This window comes from Miniopterus natalensis, chromosome 17 (genome assembly GCF_054644295.1).
Source record: "Miniopterus natalensis isolate mMinNat1 chromosome 17, mMinNat1.hap1, whole genome shotgun sequence".
In the NCBI taxonomy this organism is placed as follows: Eukaryota; Metazoa; Chordata; class Mammalia; order Chiroptera; family Miniopteridae; genus Miniopterus; species Miniopterus natalensis.
The window spans coordinates 18620670-18647964 of NC_142097.1; the positions used below are offsets into that span (position 1 = coordinate 18620670).

Here is a 27295-nt window from a genome sequence, read left to right on the forward strand (position 1 = left end):
GAGCAGCTCTGTCCTCTCCACCTCGCTGGTTCCCGCGGACCCTTCGGGACACCCCGTCGGGACACCCAATGGCGGCCACGCCTCAGGGTTTCCCGCTGAGGCGCCGCAGCCGCTCCCATCGCCCCCGTCGCCGCGCTGCCCGCACGGCGTGGCTCACTCCTCGGTCACCCGTCTCTGCCTGCGACTTCTCTGACCTAGCATCTAAGCAACTATCCAACACTTACTACCGAAAAGATGAACCTGGACAATAAAACAAAACTGAAAATTGGGAGCTGTCTCAAAGGATCCTTTATTTGTAGTCTGCGTTTAATGACGCCGGTAATATTTTCACTTCTCCCTCCCGCCCCCACCCCCTTCAATTCGCGAGTTTCTTCGCGTACCTAGGCAGCCGGTTGCTTTATAAAGAAAACCCGAAGGTATCAAACCGCACAGCCGGCAACTGGGGGGACCCGCTAAAGAAAGATGGCGGCCGCCTCTCAGCGGCCCCCGAATCCCCACCCTCTCAGGGCGGAGCGCTGTGTCACGTGACCCTTCCCTGTGCGGCACCGCCTCCGGCCGCAGTGCCTGACGGGAGACAGAGCAGCGAACGAGGGCGTCGGCCATTTTGTGCCTGTTTCCTGTGGGACGCGGTTGTGGCCGTTGGGTCTGAAGAGGGAGCGATTTTTTCGCCTCGTTTTTCCTGCTTATTTTCTCCTCCCTTTTTGTTTTATCAGTAGAGCGCAGTTATGGGTCGCAAGAAGAAGAAGCAGCTGAAGCCGTGGTGCTGGTATCCTTTGTCAGTTTGAAGTTGCGGCCGCGCTGCGGCGCCGGCTGGTGGTGACTGGGAGGCCTGGCTTTGGCCTATGGCGGAGAGTCTGGGATCTAGGCCTCAGGGTGGGTAACTTGGTGGCTGGAGTCGGATTTGGGAAGTCTTTTAAGGAAATGGGGTCTCTAGGGCGAGAGGCTCTGGCAGTTGTGGGTCGTGGGACTCAGTGACTCAGGAGATTTCTGGTTCGGTGCGAGCGTTGACTCACTGGGAGGCGGCTTGGATCCCTCCATCAAGGACAGTGTCCCCTAAGGACTCTTCTCCTCTACCCCGTTGTTTTGGTGACGATTCAACAATGGGACTTTCTTCAAGTAAAACACTTCGATTGACTCTACGAAGGGTTAGGGGAGAGCTTCCGGAGTCAGCCACCCACTTTTTTTTTTTTTTTTTTTAAGACTCGGTGGTGGTTTAGTAAAGGCTTATGTTAGTCAACCAGGATTTCAAACCTTTTCCTTTCTTTTTTGCGCGGGTTGGGGGGTGGGGCGGGAGAACTAGCTTCCGCGTCTCACCGCCTGGCGCCTCAGTCTTCAAGAAGCGTTCCTCGCGCAGGGTGGAGTTTCTTGTCTCTGTTACCTGGCTTTGTAGGGCTAAAAAAAAATACTTCGTATGCCTAAAAGCAGTTTGTTACAGAGCTGCATTTATTTATATAATAGTTGACGGTTAGGAATTTTGTAGTTTTCAGGAAAATCTTACTAATGAGGTAATTCTGTTTTATTGATGTAACTGATCCTCTTGCGTTTAAATACATTCCTCGGCAATATAAATTAATACGGAATTGCAAACAACTTTATGGATTAAGTTGCGTCATTCTTATTCACCGTGAACTTTATCTTAGATTTTAAAGTAAACTTAGGTTATAAACAGTAGGTAAATCTTAGTATTTTGATTACTTTTAATCTCTCTAATAAATGAGTTCTGTTTTGAAATTCTATCTTGACATAAAGTTGGGAATTTTCTAGCACTGAACCCTTCCAATCCACAGTATGCATTTGTAAATGTTCAAATATTGGACAAAACACTAGCTAATTTCGCATAAATCTCTGTTAAACACATAAGTTTCAAAAACTATATTGAAATGTGTTCAGGAGCATTGAAGAGAGATTATGAGCTTCCAGGAAATATGCTAAAATTACATGGCAAGGCAATCCCTAATTGTATAAGAAATATTAAAAGCAAAGTTTCTGTAAAGTACCTTTTTGGTTTTCACTGTTCCCATTTTTTAATGTTATTCCTATTCTCTTATCATATGACAGGTTGGTTTTTTTTAATAGGCAGTGTCATGTTATTTTTGTGCCTTAACGGTATTGATCAGGTATTGTAATAGAGATTTTGATGATGAGAAGATCCTTATACAGCACCAAAAAGCAAAACATTTTAAATGCCATATATGTCATAAGAAATTGTACACAGGACCTGGTTTGGCTATACATTGCATGCAGGTAAGGATTTTTCTCCTGTACTTAAATTTTACTCCCTTTTACTTTGGAAACAACATGATTGGGGGGGGGGGGGAGTCATGAATATTTCTTTAATAGTTGTAGGTTATTTTTGCTGTTTATTGCAGAAGACCAAATAAAATGACCAGCTTTCAAAAACTAGAAAACAAAAATCACCTGTTCTTTAGCCATCAGGAAGATAAACAATTTATTTCTTTATGTTTAGAGTTTGTATTTATCTTTAAATTACTATCTTTCATTCTAGGTTAGATTGGTGACAGGTTGAGATTGAAAAATACATCTCCCCAGTACTTGAGTTAGAGAGCTGAGATCAATGATTTAAATTTGTGGGCTGTCTGACCAGTTCTAATCCCATAAGAAAGGACATAATTAGTTGCCATTACTCACGGCCATAGAAGGATTTGTCCAAATCTGTTGCCTGGGGCCAGGTTTATATCAAGAATTTATTCCAGGACCTCTTTTGGAGTGGTACTGTTTCATTTAATATATTCTTGGTTTTTTTGAATCCTTTTACTACTAGGTAGGGAGAGCTTTGTAATTTTTAAAGATCTCATAAGAATCATGTCTCATTCAACGTTCTTCTACTTTTGCCACTTTTAGAGGTGCCTAAATTTTTGCCTAATTGGACCTTAGAGAGATGTGAGATGAGCAAATCTCTATTTATTGGAAACTACTGTTGGTAGGAAGCAGGGAGGTAAATTAAGTTTATATATCTCCTTTTCACTCCAGTTATGTCATTACAACAACTTCACATCGATTAAAAAATATGAGAGCCAACTACATGCTTAGACAATCGTTAAGTCCTATGGCTAGTCAAAAGAAACTTAATTCCTCAATCACATAACCACATTTTCAGTGCTTAATAGCCACATATGACTGTGAATTGCTATTTATTGGATAATACAAATATGGAACATTACCATTTTCAGAGAAAGTTCCTATGAGACAACACTGAGTATACAGCAGTGGATAAAACAGTCAGCCATTGTGGAATTTAGGTTTATATTGTGGAGGAAAATAACCTATAAATATTTCATTTCTTAAAGTGATAAGTGATATGGAAAGCTAAAACTAGGTAGGGGTATAAGGAGGGCCACAAGATAGATAGGAAAGGCCTGAATGAGAAACTGATATCTGAGCAGAGATCTGAGGGAAGTGAGGGAAAGCTTACAACGAACTGCAAATGAAAGGCCCTCCCTCACATCAGGAGCATTCTCTATTGAAGGGACAGGAAAGGGCAGCACTGTGTGTGGTTGTAGGCTATTTTCATTAATTCTGAATGAAATGGGAGGTTTGAATAGAGCAAAAACAACCTTTGGTACTTTTTTAAAAAAATATTTTCATTAATTTTTTTTTAAAGAGAGAGAGGAAGGGAGAGAGAAACATCGGTCAGTTTCCTGTCATACACACCCCAACTGGGGAATCAAACCCCGCAACCTTTGGGTGCGTGCGTGGGACGACACTCTACCAACAGAGCCACACTGGCCAGTGTTGGTATGCTTTTTTAAAGAATCAGTCTGGCTGCAGGTTGAGAATAGACTGCAAGGTACAGCGAGACCACTTAGGAGACTGGAGTATTCTGGGCGAAAGATGATGATGACAGAGCCAGAATTTGCTGATGGATTAGATGTGGAGTATGAGAGAAAGTTAGGAGTTAAGGGTGATATGAAGGTTTTTGACCTGAGCAGTGTGAAAAATGATGCTACTATATACTGAGATGCGGAAAGCTGCAGGAAGAATAGGCTTAGGGGGTGAAGATACCAAGATTGTTTTTATGTTCATTTTGAGTGTGGGTATGTTAGTTTTGAAAAGGTCTATTGAATATCAAGATGGAGATGTCACATAAGCAGCTGGATCTACAACTCAGGAGTTCAGAGGGGTTGGAGGTGGCGATAGAAATTTGGAAGGGTACACAGTATAAGGATGGCTATTTGAAGCCCTCCTTAGGGAGTAGAAAATAGAAAAAAGGTGCAAGGATTCCATGTTGGGCCACTCCCAGCATTTAGCAGTCAGACGTTTAAAAGACGTTGTTCAAGGAGATTGAAAGGGTAGGAACACCAAGAGAGTGAGTAGTACCCTGGAAGCAAAATGAAATGTTTTCAAAGAGTGGGTTAATTTAACTGACTCAAATGCTGGTGGTAGGTCAAGTAAGAACAGGGCTAAGATTGGATTAATCAAAATGGAGATTAATCCAATCTTAGTCCTGTTCTTCCGAGAGTGGTTTCCTAGAAGGATCGGGATGAAAGCTTGATTGGAGTGCTTTCAAGAGAACATGAGAGCTGTCATCTTGTGTCCTCAAGAGTGTGCACTTTACTCAACTGGTCTGCCCAAGACCTGAGCACCAGCCCTAGTTTCCCTTGTAGCCCTATTTCCTCTCCAACAAGGTGAAAGAAACTATCGTGAACAAGGAGAAACTTGCCCAAACTGCAGGCACAAGGGTGCAGTGGGGGGAAAGGAATGGGCTTGCAGAAAGAAGGTGGTTCACTGAACAGCTACAGCAGGTGATTAAAAGACTTCAGTTCTCCTTAAAGAAGTTAGGGTATTGAAGACTTGAATGTGTTCACAAACCAAGGAACAGTGATTCATTTTAGCAGCCTTAAAGTTGAGGCCTCTCTGGCAGTGAACACTTTTCACCATTACAGGCCATGCTGAGACAGAGTAGCTGACAGAAATGCTACCCAGCATCTTGTGCAGGCAGTTCTAGTTTAAGGAGACTGGCTGAAGCTCTGCCCAAACAATCTGGATGGAAAAGCACCACTTGCTATCAGAAAGGAGGATGAAATTCCACGTCCTGTGGAGAATTTTGATGAGGCTTCCAAGAAAGAAGCATACTGAATTGAGTCAACTGAAGAAGATAAAATTTATGAAGAAGTTACTGTGAAGCTGCTATATTGTTATGACTGCTTTTTAAAATTTTATTCATAGATCTGATAAAATTTAGATCGCTAATATTTTTAAGTCTAAGCCCTTGAACACTACAGCTCTTTTCAGTTTTTACTTTATATACAAGTTGTTCTTTGCCTGGTCAAAAAAGTAGGCAAGGGGCGGGGGAGAAAATAAGAAAGTGAAGTCATTCTTTCAAGGAGTTACACTGTAGAGAAGAGCAGATGAAGTGGAAGCTGGAAGGTTAGTTGGGAAATGATTAGTAGCATCTTTCATTGGCTAAGTGCTTCTGTCATATATGGTCTTACTGTAATTTTAGAGCAGTCTGTGAGATGAGCATGTCAGTTAAATCAGACACATCCTCCAGTTTTATAGATGATAAATCCTAGGACATTAGTAACATAGATGGCTTACATCACGATGCTTGCTCCTATCTTTTCACCTGAGGCCATACTGACTTATAATTTCTTTAAAGAACATGAGTTACTTCATCTGCATTTATCAAGAATAGTAGCTATGTAGCTTCATTCACAGGTTGTTCGTAATAATGAACAAAAGTAATCAGAAGTTAAGATAATTTCGAATTTGATGTGCATGCCACTGTTTGAAACCTTTGAGATACATCTCTAAGAAGAAAACACTTTTTTTAATTACATTTCTGTTCTTACATGAAAAGTGTCTTGGGGGAAAGAAAAACTGAGTCTTGGACAAATATATTTAGGTCATTAGTTTAAGTCAGTGGTTCTCAAGATCCAGCATGCATCGAAATCACTGTTAAAACAGATTGTTGGCCCCACCCAAGAGTTTGTGATTCAGTAGGGCTCAGGTGGGGCCTTAGAATTTGCATTTCTTATAAGCTTCCAGGTGATGCTGACAGGCTAAGCAAAATACTTTGATATCCTTTAGCACTAAGTTAATGCCTTTTGCTGAAGAAACCAGAACTGACAGGGATATTACCATTTTGGCAAAAGTTATCCACATTTGAGGGTGAGAAACTTCTGATCTAACAAAAACCATGCAGTAAAAAAAGGTCCTAGGTTCCCAGTGTTATACAATAAAAATTTTTTTTTCCACTTTGTGACCTGCCAAATAAAATAGTAACAGACTCACTACTGGGTGTGTTAAGTGCCTCAGGTAACTCCTTCATTACTGGTATTGCTAATAGTAAATGTCACTTTTGTAGTTTGTGACTACAGGCTTATCTCAAAATCCATTCTTGGAAAACTTACTATTTTAATTCTCAATATAAGAAGACTGTTTCATAAGCTTTACTTAATTCAGACTTGAATTTTCTCTGATTTGAGTGGTTTTAACTATCAGCAAGAAAATTGCTGACACTTAAAAGATTATATGGTAAATTTGAAATAATGTTTATGGAGCCCTTACTATGTGTTAGACTTCCTGCCAAGTGCTTTTGAATACACTATATATATATATATATATATATATTTTTTTTTTTTTTATTTTTTAAAAATATATCTTTATTGATTTCAGAGAGAGGAAGGGAGAGAGAGAGATAGAAACATCAATGACGAGAAAACCATTGATTGGCTGCAGCCCGCAACCCGGGCATGTGCCCTGACGGGGAATCGAACCCCTATCGCCTGGATCCTAGGTCGACGCTCAACCGCTGAGCCACGCCCGGCTGGGCTACACTATATTTAACCCTAGAAACGACCCTTGAAGTTACGCACTATAACAGTGAAGTAAGGTGAGGTTTAGAGAGCTAAAATGACGTGCCCAATCTTACATAGCTAGTAAGCAGCAAAACCAGAGATTGAATGCGGCTAGTCTCACTATAGAAACAGTCACTCTTAACCATCATACTAAGTGGTCTCTGAGTAATTTGAAATTACTCTCTAAAAGGCTTTTATGAGACACTTTGGCCTATCTGATGGAAGTTGTGTGTTTTTTTGTTTGTTTTTAATGTTAGGTGCATAAAGAGACAATAGATGCTGTACCAAATGCAATACCTGGGAGAACAGACATAGAGTTGGAAATATATGGCATGGAAGGTATTCCAGAAAAAGACATGGATGAAAGAAGACGACTTCTTGAACAGAAAACACAGGGTAAATATTAATGAATTCTTTTTCTTAATATAGCTTCACTAGTGAGAGTATTACTACTACTTTCAAGTATAAATTTAGTGATAGATGTTCAATTTATACAGAATTCCAATTTTAAGTTTTTTATGTTTGAAGCTGTTTATTGATTTGTATTTATGTAATACCATTTGGACCATTCCAAATATTTTATTCATAACTTACTATATTTTATTCATAACTGAATTCCAAGTGGAATTAACAAGCGTTGAGGACTTTAAAAATAAATGTAGCTTGTGGTTTTTGTTTTTTAATTGATTTTTAGAGAGGGAGAGACATTGGTTTTGTTGTTCTACTTATTTATGCATTCGTTGGTTGATTCTTATACGTGCCCTGACCGGGGATCGAGCCCACAACCTTGGTATATAGGTATGATGCTCCACCAACTGAGCTACCTGACCAGGGCAAAGGTAGCTTGTTTGGGTTTATGCAACCACTAACTGTATAAATTATTTTTAATTTGACTTGGGGTTTGCGGCCAGGTACTGTCCAGATGATAGGAGCTGTTAATTACCTATGGAATTTTTTGTTTTGAAAAGTATTACGGAGAGGTCAGATCTTTTTGTGAAAATTTACCTTTTGAGGGGGAATAGAAAGCTGTTTTTAATTTTTATTGATTTCAGAGAGAGGAAGAGGGGGATGGAAGGAGGGAAACATCAATGATAAGAGTCACTGATCGGCTGCTTCCTGCATGCACAGCCTGCCACCCACCCCCACCCCCTTCCCGGGGATGGAGCCCCAAACCTCCACATGTGCCCTGACCAGGAATTGTACCACAATCTCCTGGATCATAGGTTGGTGCACAACCACTGAGCCCCACGGGCCGGGTTAGAAAGCTGGTTTTTAAAAATAAAACTGGCCCGACCAGGCATGGCTCAGCGGTTGAGCATCGACCTAGGATCCAGGTGATCGGGGTTCCATTCCCAGTCAGGGCACATGCCCGGGTTGCGAGCTCTATCCCCAGTCGGGGGCCTGCAGGAGGCAGCCAATCAGTGACTCTCTCATCATTGATGTTTCTCTCTCACTATCCCTCTCCTTCCTCTCTCTGAAATCAATAAAGATATATTTTTTAAAAATAAAATAAAAATTAAAAAATAAAAATAAAACTGACTTAGAATTATTTTTACCTGTCATAGAATAGGTAATTGCTTAATATAGGTTTAAAACACGTTTGAAGCATGAAGAACAATATTAACAAATATTTTTGGAATAAAAGTTTTATAAGCTAATTGCACTGAAATAATTTTTTTAAATGCTGAATGTCTTAACCTTGCCTCGGTGTTTTTTTGTTTTCTTCTATGGGAAAATTAATTAAAGCTTTTTTTAACAGAGAGTCAAAAAAAGAAGCAACAAGATGATTCTGATGAATATGATGATGATGACTCTGCAGCTTCAACTTCATTTCAGCCGCAGCCTGTTCAACCCCAACAAGGTTATATCCCCCCAATGGCACAGCCAGGACTACCACCAGTACCGGGAGCACCAGGAATGCCTCCAGGTAGCATATAGGATTTCTTACAATTTAACTTTCTTAGGACTTGATTGATACAGTGTTAGAAGAATTAAATTCTTCTTCCTAACCCTTTAGTATTAACTTGTGATTTTGTTGTTGAAATTGTTCATAGGCATACCTCCATTAATGCCAGGTGTTCCTCCTCTGATGCCAGGAATGCCGCCAGTTATGCCAGGCATGCCACCTGGGTAAGGAAGCTCTTTTTAAATGGCTTGTGGACTTGTGCCTAGTAATGATCTTTCAATTTGGGTGTTGTGTGAATTAAATGTGACTTTGCTTTTTTTTTTTTGCTTCTAAAAGGTATGGGCTCTGTAAATATTCAAATTGTCTAATAAAGGGGTCTACCAGTAAATTTAAGGACTATAAATTTGTCTCTGAAGAGAATAGATTTTTGGGTTTTAGGATGTATATAGGCAGCCATCTCCTTCAATTGCATCTGATGTAATTAAGGTAGTTGGTTGTAGATTTGAGTTTCTGAGTTTCAGAACTGTCCATGACACTTTGTAGTTGTGACAAGAAGCAAATTCTGTAAATTATTTAAATATTTGTCAAATCATCAAGAGCTAAAATAAATATGAGGTGCTCGTGCCACCATCACTTTTACTGAAATGTTGTTGGATGTGACAGGTAAACAATACACTTTCCCACTGTATTTTGAAAATCACAGTTAGATTTTGATTTTGTCATACATTTTCACAGATTGCATCATCAGAGAAAATACACCCAGTCATTTTGCGGTGAAAACATGTAAGCATCTCATTCATGATGTAATTCAGGAGGTATAATCATAATGTCATTTTCTTGTGTGTTTAATGGGATCTATTCAGTTGACTTCAGAAATTTTCTGACCTTCCTCACTAAAACTTCTACAACTTGCAAGCTGGTTGACACAGGTCTCTGAAAGGAGGGAAATAAAACATCTTTGAGGAAATAATAAAACCATATGTAAATAAAGCATTTTCTAAATGTGTAACTATTTCTCCTAACTGCTAAAAGTAATGGGACTTAGTGAAAAGGGTTCGTATTTAAGAAAATACATAATATTTTACCAAATTATATGCTTTATTATTACAGAAGGTAATTGAATATTTTTTATGAGATCAATATATAGAAGTTAATCTTCTGATAAAATTCCTAAATGAAGAATTTACAGACTTGTAATTTTTAGAGGGCATTGGACATTGGTATTTGAAGACAAGCTCTTTTAGGGGAAGGAATAAAATAAGGGTTGTGATTTTAAGTCATGGTTTAGTGTTAGGTAGCTAATCTAAGTAAAAATTAGGTGATCTGAGTTTACTTTTGACTGTTTTTAATATTGGCAGTAGTTTTTCTGTGCCCCTCCAAAAAAAAATAATTATCTCCACATTGTACATTCAATATTTTCCTTTTGAAAAAATCTGACAACTCTAAAACAGAGATTTTTTCTTTATTTATATTTGATGTGGTTATTTTCCAAGTAAGAGACAAAGAGTGATTCTGCTTCCCAACTGCACATATTGTAGATGAGGCCTCTTATATATAGGGAGAGTACAATATTAGTATATAATAATATTTCTGATTACTTTAAGTGTATTAAAATGTTACCAAGAGTTTGCTGGCTTTTAGAGGATTTATTTTGATAGGATTGTTTTAGTGTGTTCTGTGTTCTTTCAGCTTGATTTCAATATTAGGGGTCAAATTCAAGTCTTACCTATTGTTTCAGGATTTAGCCAAAATATTTTCTATAGTTTATGCTATTAATTAAATTTAATTATTTCTTGAAATTTGCTTTCTAATAGAATGATGCCAATGGGTGGAATGATGCCACCTGGACCAGGAATACCACCTCTGATGCCTGGTATGCCACCAGGTATGAAATATTAGAAAATTTCCTTTGTAATGTGACGGGAATGCCTTATTCTTTTACGTATTTTAGACAAATTTGTGGGCACTGGTGCAATGTAATTTAAAAAATTTTTGTAGGTTGGTGACTTTTTTAAATTACCATGAGAAGTGTTATGATGGACCCCGTTTTTTGAGTTTTCACATAGTAAAATTAGGCTTCAAAACAGCTAAAATGAGTCACAGCTTGTGCACTGTCAGACATATACTTAAGAGTGGTCATATTTAAATAAGTAATAAGAGACTTAGCAAGTACTAGAGAACTTGAACAAACTATTAAACAATGTAGACATTTTTTATCTCAACAAAAAGAAAAGTGGTAGATTCAGTGGCTTGGTAATATCAAGAACCCATGCTTTTAAAATTTTCCACTTTGTTAACCTTAGTTTTTCTCCCTCAAGCATGTCACTTAGTGGTAACAAGATGACAAAGGCAAGAAAGGGTGTTAACAACATTGTGCTCTCCTTTTTTTTAGAGAGCAAAGTAACTTTCCCAGAGGCTCCTTAGCCCCTTACATGTCTTGGCCAGAAATCGGTCTGACAGACCCTTTAACTGCAGGGGAGTGCAGGAAATGAAGTATCTTGACATCTTAGAGTATAATGTAGAGAAAGGTATTTCGTTAGCCAAATAAGTGTGCCGTAGAGCCCTTTAAGAGGCTCTCGGTCAGTTGCCTTGTTTTTTTTATACTTAATCCTAGCAAGTTTGGGTTATAATCTCTAGCAGGTTTAGAAGTACTCAAGTGATAGTTGATATTTAAAAGGAGCCAGGGGGAAAAGGCAACAGCAAAATTATAATCATTGCCAGTGCAGCCTTAATTTATATAAAGGCAACAACTCCACATACATAATGCTCTAAGATAAATTTGGTCATTTAAAGTGATAAAGAATAATAACCAGGGTTCATTTTATAACGTACTGTAAAAGTTTTAAGTTATGCTGAAAAAGTTTAAAGAATGCACTAGTGATACATTTTAGGAAAATTTATTTAAAGTGGTTAAAGGAATAACTAACTTATCTGGAAAATTTATGGGTATGTGACTTACCACATTTTTACTGTAATTTGCATTAGAGCTCAGGGAACTAATTGACTTTTCTATATATTTAAAAAGGTTTGCTAAATCATTAATACCAGTTAAGCTTAATTGCTGCTTTGCCCACACACACAGTCTAGTGGTATCTCTCACTTCCCAAAATTCTGAAGGAGGCACAAAGGAATAGAGAGTTTGAGGCAAGATTGTTTTGAGGGACAAATACCTAAGTTCTTTGGATTATTGTAACAGCAAAGTTTTGGGGAAATACTTTTTGTGAACTAAATGATTAAACTGGGTCCCTCTCACAACATTTCTTCTTACAGGTATGCCCCCTCCTGTTCCACGTCCTGGAATTCCTCCGATGACTCAAGCACAGGCCGTTTCAGCACCAGGTATTCTTAATAGACCACCTGCACCAACAGCAACAGTTCCTGCTCCACAGCCTCCAGTTACTAAGCCTCTTTTCCCCAGTGCCGGACAGGTAAGGTGAAATTACTGAAAAGGTGTGCACTTATATTTAAAGGTAAAATGCAGTTGTTCACAGAAATCTTTGAATTGTCGTAGGTCAATTTTTTGTCATTTTAGTATAATTTATTAAGGATACTAAGCAGTGGCCTATTTTCTTCCATGTTTGCATGTATTGATTTTGTCTACTCACAAAAGGTTGACTGGAGCCAGAAATAGTATAGTATGTTATTTTTTCATTGCTGTGAACTCTGATTATTTTAGCTTTAGTTAAAAATGAAAGTTTAATTTCTGGGGACTTAAATATATGATGATAATGTTTAGTGGTCCTCCTTTACCTATTGAACTATGAGTGGAATGAAAGCGAAGCCAAAGATGAAAATCCTAAGAACTAAGCAAATCATTTATTAGGCTCTTCTAGTCTAGAATAGTGACAAACTACAGTGCTGCACACTGGAAGGGCATCGTTTAATTGCTTTTGACTTAGTCACACTTAATTTCCTACTGATTTTGTCTCCAGAACTCAGAAGCAAAAGGTGCTTCTGTTATGTATAGTATATCTATAATGATTTTTTTTTAGTTTCATTCAAAATTAAGCAGATGTATTTAATTCAGAATTTAGAAGATCGGGATGTATGTTCTTTATTTTTCATTTTAAAATTATCCCTTAGATGTTTCTTTTTTCAATTTTGTTTTTTTGTTTGTAGTTGTTAAATTAAAAGCATTACTATTAAAATGCCCTTGAAGCACATTAACTTATGCTTTTGAGGTGGGTGGGGATTTCATTTATTGAGAGATGATAAACTTAGCAAAAATCTTTTGTGGTGTCATTGATAGAGGATTGGATTAAAGTGGCATTAATCTTTATTCTCAGTTTAAGGTATCATTTTTGAAATACCACTTTGCAAAGCGTTAGTTTTAGAAGAGAAACTGGTTAACTAGGTTTATTGGTGTAGAATTAAAAATTTTTTTGAGGCTCACACTGTCACTTTGTTTATTGTAAATGCATTAACTGCCTGCCTCATTAAATAAATCAGATTTGATTGCATTATATATTGCCTTTACAAATATGCAATCTCTACTAAAAAAAAGTCTACCACATGGCTTATTCTCACCCATTTGTTTGGAGACTTTTCATTGTTTCCTTTCTTTTATGCTACAGATGGGGACACCTGTAACAAGCTCAAGTACAGCTTCATCCAATTCAGAAAGTCTGTCTGCATCTTCTAAAGCTCTGTTTCCTAGCACAGCACAAGTACGCAGGAAGTTGCAGTTTAAAGTTGTTAAAATGGCTTTATAACTTAACCCTTTGGACCCTACTTTAAAACTAAATATTTTTCCTAAAAAATATACTATTTAATTTTTTAAAGTAAGATTAATGGTATATATATCAATGGTATTTGAAAAATTGAACATCAGAAAAAGATGTACCCCAAACTTCTATGGTTCTAAAGGGTTAAAAGCATGTAAGCAGTAAATGCCTTATAGTAGCCAATGGTTAGCCTGATGCATGATTAAGCTATTTTGATTTATGCTGTTTAATCTAATGCATCACATATCATGTAAGGAAATTTAGTAGTCTGCATTTGGTTCTAAAGTTGTCCTAGTCTACATGTTTCAGATGTTTGGTATTACAAAAAGTAACACATTACTTACTAGTAACTTTATACTTGAAAGATCCTTCCAAACCCTTTTGATCATGATAATTATCCAGCCATTGCTAATTGGGAGGGCATTGTATTACTATATAAGAAATACCTCTGAAGGACATTTTTAATGTGTCACCATTGATATTAATTATGCTATGCTTAGTAACTGAAATTTATCCAAACATTTGTATTCTGTAATTTCTAACCTTTTTTTTAGTTGCTTGGTAGATTAAACAACTAATTTAGAATAGTAAAAATAGAACATACACTATTCCATTATATACTATATTTCATCAATCTGGAATAAATACAAAGCTTTGTAAATTAAAGAACTTGGTTGAGGGAGGTAGATGACATCTGAGAAGTTAAATATGCAGTCTTTATTGTTATTCCAGTGCTGGGTTTTAGATGTGACTGTGATCCAGCATCTTTTGATGTTCTTATGTGTTATCTTGAATTTTGTGGAGCATTTATCGTGTTAACTTTATCTTAATTTCATTTAGAGTTTGGTCCTTTATTGAATGTTGGTATCTTATTTTTAAGTTGGTAGTAAATTTACTCACTTTTGGGTTTCGTTAATGAAAGATTGTGTTTTACAGGCTCAGGCAGCTGTCCAAGGACCTGTTGGTACAGATTTCAAGCCCTTAAATAGTACCCCTGCAACAACTACAGAACCCCCGAAGCCTACATTCCCTGCTTATACACAGTCTACAGCTTCGACCACTAGTACAACAAATAGCACTGCAGCTAAACCAGCAGCTTCAATAACAAGTAAGCCTGCTACTCTTACGACAACCAGTGCAACCAGTAAGTTGATCCACCCAGATGAGGATATATCGCTGGTAAGTTTTTTACAGTTTTTTACTAGCAGAGTTTGTTTGATTGAATATTATTGTAGCAGCTTGTCCATTTGAAAAGTGTTGATTTGTACACCGATGGTCTTAATCTGATTTAATGCTTACTGAGTGGGTTTTTACCATTCTGGATTTTAAGACCCACAAAATAAAGTGAATAGTGCATGTTTTGATCTTAGATGCATTCCCTCCCACCAGATTATTTCTAAAAGAAGACAGTAATTGGGTTCTTACTCTTAAAAATCATTTTAGTTAGACATAGATTTATGAATTAATTGAAGAAATAGCGAAGTGTGGGGTAGAATCTGCAGATCCCTTGAAGCCACATCTTCACTAGAGACTGCTTGCTGAAACAATTTATAAATCCTAAAGTTGTTATCTGTGCTTCAAATACAAAAATAGATGGGGTTTTCTTAAGGCATTGAGATTTTTAAGTAGTTGAACTGGTTTGTGGGGCAAAAGTAATTGGTTGGGAAGTAAGGGTACATTTTTAAAAACTTAATAAATAAGGTTTTAGATGCTTGCCTTTATGCTTAATGAGCCTCATATTCAGATATTTAACATCGTGCTTATTTTTATTACTAGGAAGAGAGAAGGGCACAGTTACCCAAATATCAACGTAATCTTCCTCGTCCAGGACAGGCTCCCATTGGTAATCCACCAGTTGGACCAATTGGAGGTATGATGCCACCACAGCCAGGCATCCCACAGCAACAAGGAATGAGACCCCCAATGCCGCCTCATGGTATTCTTCTTTTTATGTTTATTGTTTTTAATGGATTTTTTGAGTATACACACAAATTTATCTGCAAAATACATTGCATTTAGAACTACAATGCATGAACCAACTCATCTATTTTTTGTGTTTTAAATGTGTTTTTTAGGTCAGTATGGTGGTCATCATCAAGGCATGCCAGGTTACCTTCCTGGTGCTATGCCGCCATATGGGCAGGGACCGCCAATGGTGCCCCCTTACCAAGGTGGGCCTCCTCGACCTCCGATGGGAATGAGACCTCCTGTAATGTCGCAAGGTGGCCGTTACTGATCTCACTTCATCCAATCTAATAGGTTTGGAGATTAAACCTTTTCTCAACTTGTGCTGTTTATATAGCCAAGCTTCCGTCAATAAGGCTTCATTGTGACTTTAACATTATCTTCCCACATACCAGGAACTATTGGACATTTATTTTACATGGGAAAAATTATTTGGAATAATAAAACAGGAACTTTTCCTGAAGTTGCAATTTATACTGTATGGCTTCTTTTTCATGTTTCATCTAGGTTTTTAGAAGTGAAGTATAGTAAATTTGGTTCGTTATATTGTGAAGGCGCTGGAATTTCATGAACATACCACCTTAATAAAGGCAAGTTCTGTAAGCTTACATTGCTATTTGTAAAGTTATGCCTTCACAGCATTTCAGATGCTGTTGGACTTCATGTCCCCAACTTAGCTTGGTGAGGGCTGTAACTATTTCCAAGTACCTGTACATTGGAAGTCTGAATGTGTAACAATATTTAATGTATTTAGAGTTCCTCATGTTGCAGGGTTTACGAAATCTGACCCACTAAGGTCATGTGACTTTTCTGTACTGTTAAACTTCATTGTAATAAAATGAGAGAAAAATTTATGCCTTTTCATTCATAACCCAGCTGTGGACCACTGCCTGAAAGGTTTGTACAGATGCATGCCACATTAGATGTCCACATAATAAAATTCACAGTTGCCAATGCAGTTTCGATATATTATTGAATTCTGGTTTTGAATTATAGGTTGTTCCTTAGCTGCATGTTTTAAATGGACAGTATATATAGAATTGTATGTTAGTGCTTCAGTTAGCAGAAAATCTTAGATACGTATGGGTCATTACATAATGGGTTTGAAATCCTTACATTGTGTCACCTTTTTACCCTCTTGGTATCAATACTTGTTAGATGTCATAGATATTTAAAATACAACCCTTCATATGTCCTCCTTCCTGCTGGTGATATTTAGAGCCTAGTGCCAGACCATTCATTTACTTCTGATTGTTTTTGAGACTGCAATACTGTGTGGACCTCAGAAGCTTTTCAGGTGCAAACTTCTAGAAGCTTAGCTGCAAGCAGTAATACTTTCTGTGCTGTTAATGGATTGGTACATATTATAAGTGTGATGCCGAGAATCTAACTGTGCCTCTGTTAGTATGGTTAACAGATGACTTTGAAATTTTTTATTCTATTCTTCGAAGATTACATATTTGATAAGATGGCTACTTTCTGTTATTAAGCCTAAATGGCTTTACTGTTAACCTTTTTGTCCTTGGAAATTTGAATGTTACTGTGTTCCTATGGAGAACTTTTCTGTAGAGGTGACTGCTATTGTTTAGTATTTTGTGTTGCAAGTCTCATATAATAATAGCTCCTATTGACCTTTTTGGCATCTAGTTTTTTATAGGGTTAAATTTATGCTTATTTACGTATCAAACGACCTGTACAGAGTATAATTATTAATATAAGGACTTGAAGTTGAGATTTTCCTCAGTATAAAGTTAAGACTTCTTAGAAAATGGTAACATTTCTTTTTAAAAAAGAAAAAAAACACACAACATTTACCTTGCAGGAAAATACTGAAAAATGTCTTAATCATCATAAAAGGGTCTGTGTATTTAAGTGATAAGTAAAAGTTATTAAACAAAACATTGCAAGTATTACAGAGCTGAGTGCTATTTGAAATCTGATATTTTGCTCCAGTGGTTTTTATAGCTCCTGTACTGTGGTACCATTGAGATTCAAAAAATTCCATAGTTTGAAAAGGCAACATCCATGTATCACCAAGAGTACATTTCATCTGTGTTCTAGCAGCCAAGCCTCATATACCCTCCTCTCCCTCCCCCAATGCCTGTCTACTGAAATAGTTTTGGAATTTGGCAGCACATTTATACTGCCAAAGAAAAACGTGTTGAAAACCTTTGAGGTAAAAATGGCGTGAAGTTTCAAAAATGCAAAACGATTTGCATTTAATGCAAAGAGAACGTACTACTTTTTGAGGTCTTGAAGGGAGAAAAATATTACTACTTTTAAGTAAGTGGTATATTTTTCATTAAAATTCAATTCAGAGTGTTAAGCATGGCACTTTAAAACCTTAAGCACACCATCCTTTGTGTTCTGTAGGTATATGACTCAGGTGGTGCTCATTTGATATAATTTGTGCATGTATCAAAGCATAAGTAAGCTTCTAGAAAATACCTTTTACCTAACTGCTTCTGGGGTCCATAGTGTGGTTAAATCATGAGTGGAACAGATTATGTTGAAACAGTTAACTCTTTCTTTGACACATGCTTCCTTAATAATAGAGTTGAATCGAAGTAAAATTCATCTGCCCTCACAGAAGATAACTTTTGGGACTTGATGTTTTCAGGCAGGCATTGTAATTGCCATAATTTAGGAAGTTGCAGTATTAATGGGGCTGCTAGCTTTGGCTCTGCCTTACATCCACTCTTAATTGCCATTAAAAACAAACATTTGTCTGGCACTAGTTTCTATTGTATAGATTTTACTACTGTATAACAGTAACAAGACCAGCAGGTGAGGAACAACTTTTGAGTGGCTGCTGGAATTATCATTTGATTTGAATACTTAATATTTTAGTAATATCTCACACATATACTATTAGGAATGGGGAAGATACTTTTAATATGCTTCTATTCCACTGATCAAGTTACATATTGAACTTAAACTCAGCTTAATTAAACAGGTATTTGGGGGGAGATCCCAACAAAAATAACTATGGTCTCAGAGTAGAGTTATAGTGAACAATAGTTGTGTTTTTTATTTTGTTGTGTTTTTTTTTTAATTAAAAAAACCTTTTTTTCCCTTTGCTTGCTTGATCATTGGGATTTTTTTTAAATGCATGTCTTTTAAATTAATTGGGTAATGTTTTTCTAAAATTAAAATTTTCTTCTTCCTATAGCCCTGCCATAGGACAGGCTGAGGCTGAGTCTCAGTGTTGCCCTGTTCAGTCTGAGGCAAGTGGGATTTATTTTATTCCTTATAGGGGCTTTCACAGCTTGATGGCTGTTGGATATTTATGTCCCCAAACTTGCAGCAAGTTTGGTGAAGGCCCCTAAATTTAATTAAACGTAGGATTTTTATACTCTTGGCAGAGAAGGCTCTATATTAATATTCACGTTTGACTGTGGTGTTAATAAACATAAATAAGTATTTGATATATGTAACTTGTGTTATATAATCCATAACAGCCTCAGTAAAGCTGGTATTCCTAATTGCTGTTTAATAAATTGACAAAATTTGACGTTCTTGATTTGGAGGCATGAAATGTTTCAAATTTTCCACTTTTCACTTTTAGGAAAATCTTACTGGTTATTTTCTCTTCAAACTATTAAATTTAACTTCAGGGATAAGTTTAATTATTGGAAATGCTACTGGATAATGAAATATACGTTCTTAATCCCAAAGTTATGCATTGAACATTAAGATTGAAGGTCACCTGGAAATGCTTGTGATTTTTAATCTTTCATACCTCACCACATTAGAGCAAATGTTAATGTAGAGCCCTGTGAAAAGTGGGAAGGTGGTATGTGTGTGGTATGTATGCATATACACTACACATTTGAGATAAAGAGTTTGGATATTACAGACCAGTCAGTATGGATATATTACTAATTTTCAGGTAGCCAAACAAAAATCATGTGTTAATATATTGAACTATGGTTTTGAAACAATTACTTTGAGGTTCATTTTCAGCCTCACTGAATGATATTTTATATAGTCTGTATACATGAGAAGTATGCAGGTTTGTTTCCAACTAAAGTTTACTTTTATTTGGTGAGAAAAGATGTGTTTATGCTTGTATGTTGTAGGGGGTAAAGGGAACTGGAGGAGAGGCCAAAACATAAGCCTGGATTTTGTTCCTTCCTTCCTGTGTTTGAGTGACCATTCTATCCAGATAGCATTTTCCTCTGAACAGTAACGACATGCAGTACAATGTTTAGCAAACCTGGGATTGTGTTTCTCTGTGGTTTTAATTCTTGGAAGCAAAAAGAAAAAATATGCATTAAATGTATTCCAAATTTTCACCTGTTTAGTTAACTTTATATGCTTTTCTCTGTAACTGAGTCATGGGGGGAAGATTTTAATGTTTGAAAAAATAATTTTGTCACAAAAATATTCCACTGGAATATTTTATAACCTACTCAATAATTACCCATTTACCACCATCCTCCAATATACTGAAATATTGAAGACTGAAGCTGCTTGTTCTTAGAGCGATAATTGAAATAATTATAATTGAAATAGGCTCTTACATACTTGTATGATAGGTGGGAAGGATTTTCTTAGGGTGGCATAATTTGTTGAAGATGATATAGATACCTGATTTAAGATGTAGTTTCTTCGATATCTGTAGTTCTGTGACTCAGACAAATACAATTTTAAGAATTACGTAACTTTGAATTGTCTCCTACATCCACTGGTAAAACTTGGTAAATGAAAGGAAATGTTGAAGTCACCTCTTTACTGAGATAAAATATACACTTGTATTGGTTAAAGGATTTTTAAAAATTTTACATGTCCCCTAAAACTTTGTATAAATCAGGCATTCTTTTTTTAAAAGGTGGTACTTAACCTACCTAATATTGAATAACCTTTGTTCCAAAATGAAACCGGTTTTCTTTCAATGTAACTATGGAAAAGTCTTCTAAAATGAGGGGAGGGTTCAGTTCAGACTATTGACTATAAAGCAGAGTTTTGTAAGTAAACATTCCCCTAATTATATTTCTGCTTGCTATCTCATGACTTGAATATTAGTGAAGATTACTGCTTCTTAAAAAACCTTTCTTAGTATTTTATCATCTGAATCATTTTAATAAATAACCTTTTTTTCTAGCATAGAAACCATCTAAGTTTTCTGTGTGGTATTTCTTGGCAAAATAAGCAGATACTTTAATGATGTATGTAGTGTTGTGAACATGGTGATATTCATAATTTTGTAATGTTGAATTTTCAGAACTATTAATATCTTGGCTCTTAGGTATTCCCTATTGTGGATCTAATTCAAAATAATGCATAGGATGTAGGGAAAGCAGAACTTTGAGCTCCCTGATCTTCAACTTTTGTAAATGTTTTCATATTATTGGCATTTTTGTTGGGAAATAATAGGTTTAAAAGTAGCATTTTTTAAAAACTAGATTTCAAAAAAAGCCCCACTAGGTTTCTTTAGTAAGGCTCAGAAGAGAATTCATTGCTTTTTATTAGCATTGTTTTTCTTCCCTGGGCTGTATACATTCTTGCTTGCATAATTTGGCCATAAAAGGAAGAGCTTTTCATTTTCCCAACTCCAGAAAAATAATAGCTGAAAACTGTATTAGTTTCAGATGTTTGAACCATCCCTCTCTAAATCTGTTCAATTAATATCATGTATCCTCAGGGGAAAATATATTTTACTAAGCAAGATATAGAAGTTATATTAAGCAGTAATTGGAGACCCAAAGATCTTTACTGAAGCTAATTTGAACTATTTCTAGTCGAAGCAAATTGAATATTATAAATCAAGACTGGTTCATGTTAGGTTCTTTAGGAGGCATATAATCACCAGCTATATTCTGAGAATATGTTTCCGTATATGTTTTATTTTTATGAAATTACAGAGAAGATACATGTGAGTAAATGTGTAATGATCAGTGATTTGTACCCCAACCATTAATACTAAGTACTGTAATGATGTGTAAAGTGATGTTATGGCACAGTTTCAATAATGTGCTACGTATTACCTATTTGGCCAGAGTTTGTGTAATGCTGTGTTTGTAAAAAGGGGAAGTCCTTTATTGGAATTCTCCAAGCCCTTTGGTATTCTTCTGTGTCTGGGATTTTTTAAGAATCTGTATGCCTTCACCTTTGGTTAATTTTGAGGAACTGACAATGAAATTCATTGGTGTCTGTCTTTGTTAAAAATGAAGAATGATGTGTCCTCCCCAGTGTACTACACACAGACTGATAGTGATTATTTGGGAGAGAGGCCATGTACAGTTTTGCTAGACTTAAGAGCTTTAAATGTGATGAAAGGTAACAGCATTCCTGCTCCTGGTTTGCATTTGTTATTACAGTTTCACCAAATCATTTGTTATAATGTAGCTCATTCTCAATATTTTATTTACAAATAGAATGAAAATAAGATTTGCAGCATTACTTCCCAGTCTCTCTCCACAAGTGAACCAGCAGAAGAGTTAATAAAGTTCTATAAGTTTGAATTAGAAAAATATGGGGATTGTAGTGAGCAAAGACTCCCTTTTAGCTATTCTGTGTACTTCCAGGAGAAGCAATAGAGTTTGCTTCTCAGCCCATGTTTTTGTAATTTAAAATCTTTAAGAAAGTGAAATCAGTTTTTTAAAAAATTAACTTGGCAATTGTTTGCCTCTGTGGGGTGTGTCTGCATGTACTTAAATTTAGAAATATTCACATTTAAGACATTTTTTCCCCTAGATATATGATTACACCCCCATCCCCTTTTAGAGTAAGAAAAATTTTCACATAATACACACTGGAATACATAGTTTTATTAACATTGAGCTGTGTCCAAGAGATATACAGTGTTATTAACTCATTCTCTTAAGGTCACTACATTAAATAGCCAATGTAAGGTAATTTTTGTAAGTCATAGGGAAAATTTTTTTAATGTAATAAATGTCAGGCTCTGAGGAAATTTAATGCACATTGACTTTTTGAAGTATGGATTGAACTCCTCAGTTTAATACAATTTGTGTTTTTGTTAACTAGCAGCAGAATTTCAGCATTTGCTACTTACTGGTAGAGAAGAAAAATCCCACAGCCCTGCCAGTACAGGTTAGTTTAATCTGTAAGTACCTGATGTTCCTATTTTTTTTTTCAAACATATCCACATAACTCACACAAGGAAGAAAGCTGCAGTCGCTTAAATGTGAGTATAACTAATAATAGATCCATTGGACACTTTCAAACACTCAGTACTTGGGCCAATTAGCTCTAGGTTTGCTAACCTCAGTTGTAATAAAGGGTAATACTGCTCCTTTATTATTTGGTTGTGGTTGAACCTAAATAGATATATTGTACAGAAAAGGAAAAGACAAGTGAAAGCTATTGGCTATCTGCTTATTTTGGTATGTCATACAGATTACAGGGCTTTGGGTCCAGGGTCTTGTACTTAAGTCACTTTGTGGTGGTGGTATTCATTTACCTTCTAACTTTTTACAGTATGAATCAACCTAAAAAGTTTCCTCACCTCTACCAATGATAAATGGTGGTTTTTTTACTCGTAAGTATTTCTAGTAATTTTGCTGTAAATAAGTACTCATTTTGTTCATTTTTTTTGTAAACTATAATTATTTGTTGGTATACTACCACCATGGGTTCATTTTACTTTGAACCAAGAATAACACACCTTTTTAATATTTAAATGAAAGCTGACTACCCATCAAGAAATCTAGACAGATTATCTGTGTTTCTTTTGAGGGGCAGAGGGGATGTAAAAGATTGTAAAAGATGTTAAAGTTTTTATTATTTTCATTGGTCTACCAGAATTCATTGTTGTCTTGAACCATCCATGAGAGATTTCCTTTAACCTTTAAATACTGTGCCCTTACGTTGATAAAAATTTAAAATACCAAGGAGAAGAGTAAAGCATATAGCTTAGTTTATAAAAGCCTGAACCATCCTTCCAGTTTGTAGCATTGATTAGAATGCATGGCTTCCTCCTTTTACACCTAAGTGTAATGATGTCTAATTTGATCGAGACAGAGCTTCCATAAAAGTACCTGATCTTGTACTCCTGTTAAACTGGGATGGTGATTAGTGTTCAATTAAGTTTTTTTAAAACCTCATTTATCAACTGATGACAAAATATTTTTTATAAGACATCCACTTGGTTTTTAATATAAAATTACTTAAGGGCTTCAGTTTCATTACCTTTCACAGTTTAATCTGTATAAGAAATGGCGTAGATACAGTGGAAATGGTTTTCCTTAAAACCATCTCTTTAAAGCTGCCTTTCTGGTGAGTACTATTTTATACTTTTGTGTGCCACAGCTTTTCCTTTTAAATTTAACTGAAAGGGAACACTTTCATCAAAGAATGGGCAATCTGAATTTCTGCCCTCTTTAGATATTACCTGAATTGAGAATATTAAGAATAAAAATGTTATTACTTTACCTCCTGATATTTCTGTAGTAATCTGGGTTCATTTTTTTTTTCCTGACCTTCACTTAACGGACTATTAACTACAAAAACTTTTAACACAAATGATTTCCTTTTGATGAGATGGAAAGAGAAAGGGTTTTGCTCAAAACTACCTAGCATTGATAATTTTAAGTTTAAGGTTTTCTTTTTTAGTTGACAACCAAAATAGTTTTCTCTATGCTTTTGGCTCCCACATTGCATAGGTGTGAAACTTAAATACCAGAATTCCTGTCTCTTCTTGTTGAAGCTGTTGTTGCAGTGATTTGTGAGCAGTTAAGCTAAGGGGTAGGGTTAAAGGGGGCTGGCCTAAAATATGGTAATATAGGCTAATTGACTCTTTTTGAGGCTTGAAATTTTCCAGTGCATTCTTAAATAACCTTGCATGAAAAACTTGGGTGAGAAATAGTGGTTTCTGTGACTGTGTATACCAGTGAAAATTGGCCTCTGTATATTTTTAGTTAATTGATGCCCAGTTTAATACCTTTCCCTCTAGTCTTGAGCCACATCCTAGCTAATGTCAATATAGCTAAGGATGTTTTCACATTGTATCTCCTGCCGATCTTTGTAAACCAATAATGAACAGTCAACTCTAATGCTTTTTAGAATGAACAATGATAGTTTTCTAAAATCTGAAAATTGATATCTGAGTGTGTGATAATGGTGATGTATTCTTCTAGATAAAGTATTAAACAAAGTATGGACCCTCAATTTATGTCTTTAAGATTTAAAGTGAAGTAAATTTCTAAGGAACTCTGTCCTTTCCTAGCAAGGATAAGCAGACATTGAAAATTTGGTAAGTATTTAACTTTAAATGCATGTGATAGTGATGAAAGTAAGTAGCCAAATTCCCATAGTTTAAGATATTTAGATGTGAACAAGAATTCTTGGATCTCCTTTGCGACCTAATGTCTGCGTGTCTAGCTAGCAGTTTTATAAACTTGTGTGCACAATGATTAAATTGAAATGTACCTTACTCCTTTGTCTGGCTTTTTTTCTTTTGTGTGGTACTTTAAATAATTTTTCATTTCAAGCTTTTTTCAGGGTAAAAATAAGTGGCTTGTATTTTAAAATCCAATGACAACTTTCAGTTTACTTAAGCCTTCGGTTTTCCAGCTCCAGTTAAAACTGACAATAGGCAGCTGACCACAGAAATGGGGGGGAGAATCTTTGTGCTCTTTTTGGAATATTTGTAGGGATTATTGTAGTATTTAGTAAAATGTTGTTAATCCAATGCTTAATTTTCATGAAAACCGTGCTTTTTAAATTAAGAGGAAAAGGTGATGAGATTTGGAATCTTTCCTTCCTGGGATGTTGTTATTAATAAGAGGACAGTATATTGGCCCTGGCTTGGTAACTCAGTTGGTTAGAGTGTTGTCCCCATATGCCAAGGTCAGGAGTTCAGTCCCACGTGAGGGCACATACAAGAATCCAACCTGAATGCATAAAGTAGAACAACAATGTTTCTCCCTCTCACGCCTCCCCCCTCCTCCCTCTCTCTCTCAAATCAATAAATAAAAAAATAAAGGATAGCCCTGGCCAGCGTGGCTCAGTCGCTTGGAGCGTTGTCATCCCATGCACCGGAAGGCTGTGGGTTCAATTTGCAGTCAGGACACATACCTAGGTTGCCCATTGATCCTTGGTCAGGGCCTATACAGGAGGCAACTGATAGATGTATCTCACATTGATGCTTCTCTCTATCTTATGGACCTTCATCCCTCTCCAAAATCTTTTTTTTTAAGGCAAAAGTTAGAAAGTTAGAAGTTAAATTCAATTACCTCACCAGGCAAGGTGACTTACTTATGAGCAGTATGTCCATTTTTTTCCAAAATAGTATAGCATTTGTGAAGTGGTACAAGATCACCAGAGGGTTGTAGGAAGGAGGGGGCCATTCCCTCAATTTATTTTCCAGGCTTTTCACTCCAGCATTGTATTGGCAAGGAGGGAAATGAACAAGTCATACAAGGAATATGATGGTAAGAAGGACCTGGACAAAACACATAAGGAAGGATAGATCATGTCTACAATTAAGTGGTTTGGCTAAACAAAAAAAGGTGAATGGTTGCATAATTTTTAATAGAAGTAAATGAACTCACTGAAGGTTGTAATTAAGTATTAGCTTAAAAATTAACATTAAAACTAGCAGTTAATAATTGCATTTTGTTGGCATTTTAAAATAAAATTTTCTCACACAAGTAATGGTGTATTTTGAAGTATCATCTGGAAGCTAGTGCAAAAGAAAAATGAAATGGGTGATCACATTGTACCTGTGTTGAATTTTAGTCTACTTTGTGTGGTTGGGGGGAAGAGATGTTCCTTAGTGTATGGCACTGTGTAATTATTAGACTGGAACAAGGGGCACTGAAGTTTTCTCTTTTTCTTTTGAGGTGGTCCAGGGGTGTTTGCTGGGCTTTGAGAAAGTCCGGAACTACTGTTTGGAAAATGGTGTTTTCTTTTCATGGCCTTAATTTTCAGTTGGTGTTTTCATTTAAAAGTTGAAGGATTTCTGCTGCTGGATTATTAAAAGGAAACCTCTTTTCCCAAGGTTATGGTTGGCTGTTAACATTTGAGTGTCTGTTATTTACAAAGATGAATAAAAATTTTCATTTATTCATGATACTTGTCTGAGCCTGTTTGTTAAGTTGTATCTTGAACGACTTATATTGAGAATGAATTATGATGCTATGCATCAGTTGTCCTGAGCAGTTTTAAGTATGGATGTCTATTGGGAGCAAATATGTAAGGGATAAATGAAGATGTTTAGACTGCAGATATATGGGGTATGTGTTGAAGTGTTGAGGTTGAACAGGTAGATGGAGCCAGAAGTATAGTGGTTTAGTTTAGACTAAGCATATAATTAGAACCTGCAGTCAGATTCTTCATTTATTAGTTATGACCTAGAGCAAGTAACTTCTCTAGAGTGATTGTAATAAGTTTCCTAGGCTGGTGAGAAAAAGTTACTATATGTAAAAAGAAGTTAACTTTGTCAACCAGTGGAAATGACAGGAGTGGGGTAGGGGGTATGCAGTTACTGAAAACCTAAAGATTTTATATAGTAAATGCATATGAATGCCAATTATATGCTTGGATATTATCCTATGTACAGACAGGAAATGCATCTGAAAAGGGATCTTGGAGTACGGTGATGCCCCATAGAAGTTAGGTGATGCTAGTTCTTTAAGAGGCTAGTCCTTGCAGAAAGTCTTGGGTAACAGTATTCCAGGCAGAAGGAATAGTAGATCCAGAAGCTAGGAGATGGGAAAGCTTGGTATCTAGGAGGAACAGGAAAAAATGAAGCATGAGTGGTGGATTGGGAACAGTATGTGTGAGGATAATGGAAAGGTAGATGGGCCAAAACACAGGACCATGGTTTGAGTTTTATTCCAGTGGAAGTCACTGAAGGACTTTGAACTGGTGAGTAATACATAGTTTATGGTTTCTTCTGAAGCTCGTAC

At 36.3% G+C, this 27295-nt stretch overlaps 1 protein-coding gene and 1 pseudogene across 6 annotated transcripts; both read left to right on the forward strand.

The window, feature by feature from the left end:
• The first annotated feature begins 591 nt into the window (after nucleotides 1–591).
• Nucleotides 592–26457, forward strand: ZNF207 (zinc finger protein 207). Of its 6 annotated transcripts, none has more exons than XR_015715860.1 (14): nucleotides 592–766; nucleotides 2118–2244; nucleotides 7079–7217; nucleotides 8581–8748; nucleotides 8876–8951; nucleotides 9463–9510; nucleotides 10542–10612; nucleotides 11998–12155; nucleotides 13302–13394; nucleotides 14388–14630; nucleotides 15228–15387; nucleotides 15527–16006; nucleotides 18589–18643; nucleotides 22410–26457. XR_015715860.1 is itself a non-coding variant. In XM_016207607.2 (12 exons), exons 1-12 carry the CDS (start codon nucleotides 726–728, stop codon nucleotides 15685–15687), a joined length of 1485 nt encoding a protein of 494 aa, XP_016063093.1. In that variant the 5' UTR covers nucleotides 592–725; the 3' UTR covers nucleotides 15688–16268. The 6 variants fall into 6 exon arrangements, 3 of the variants coding, with proteins under 3 accessions (XP_016063093.1, XP_016063095.1, XP_016063094.1); XR_015715861.1 differs by having other exon boundaries at nucleotides 22413–26457; XR_015715859.1 differs by lacking the exon at nucleotides 22410–26457 and having other exon boundaries at nucleotides 18589–18939.
• Nucleotides 3853–6569, forward strand: LOC107533028 (transcription factor BTF3 pseudogene; annotated as a pseudogene).
• Nucleotides 26458–27295: the final 838 nt, after the last annotated feature.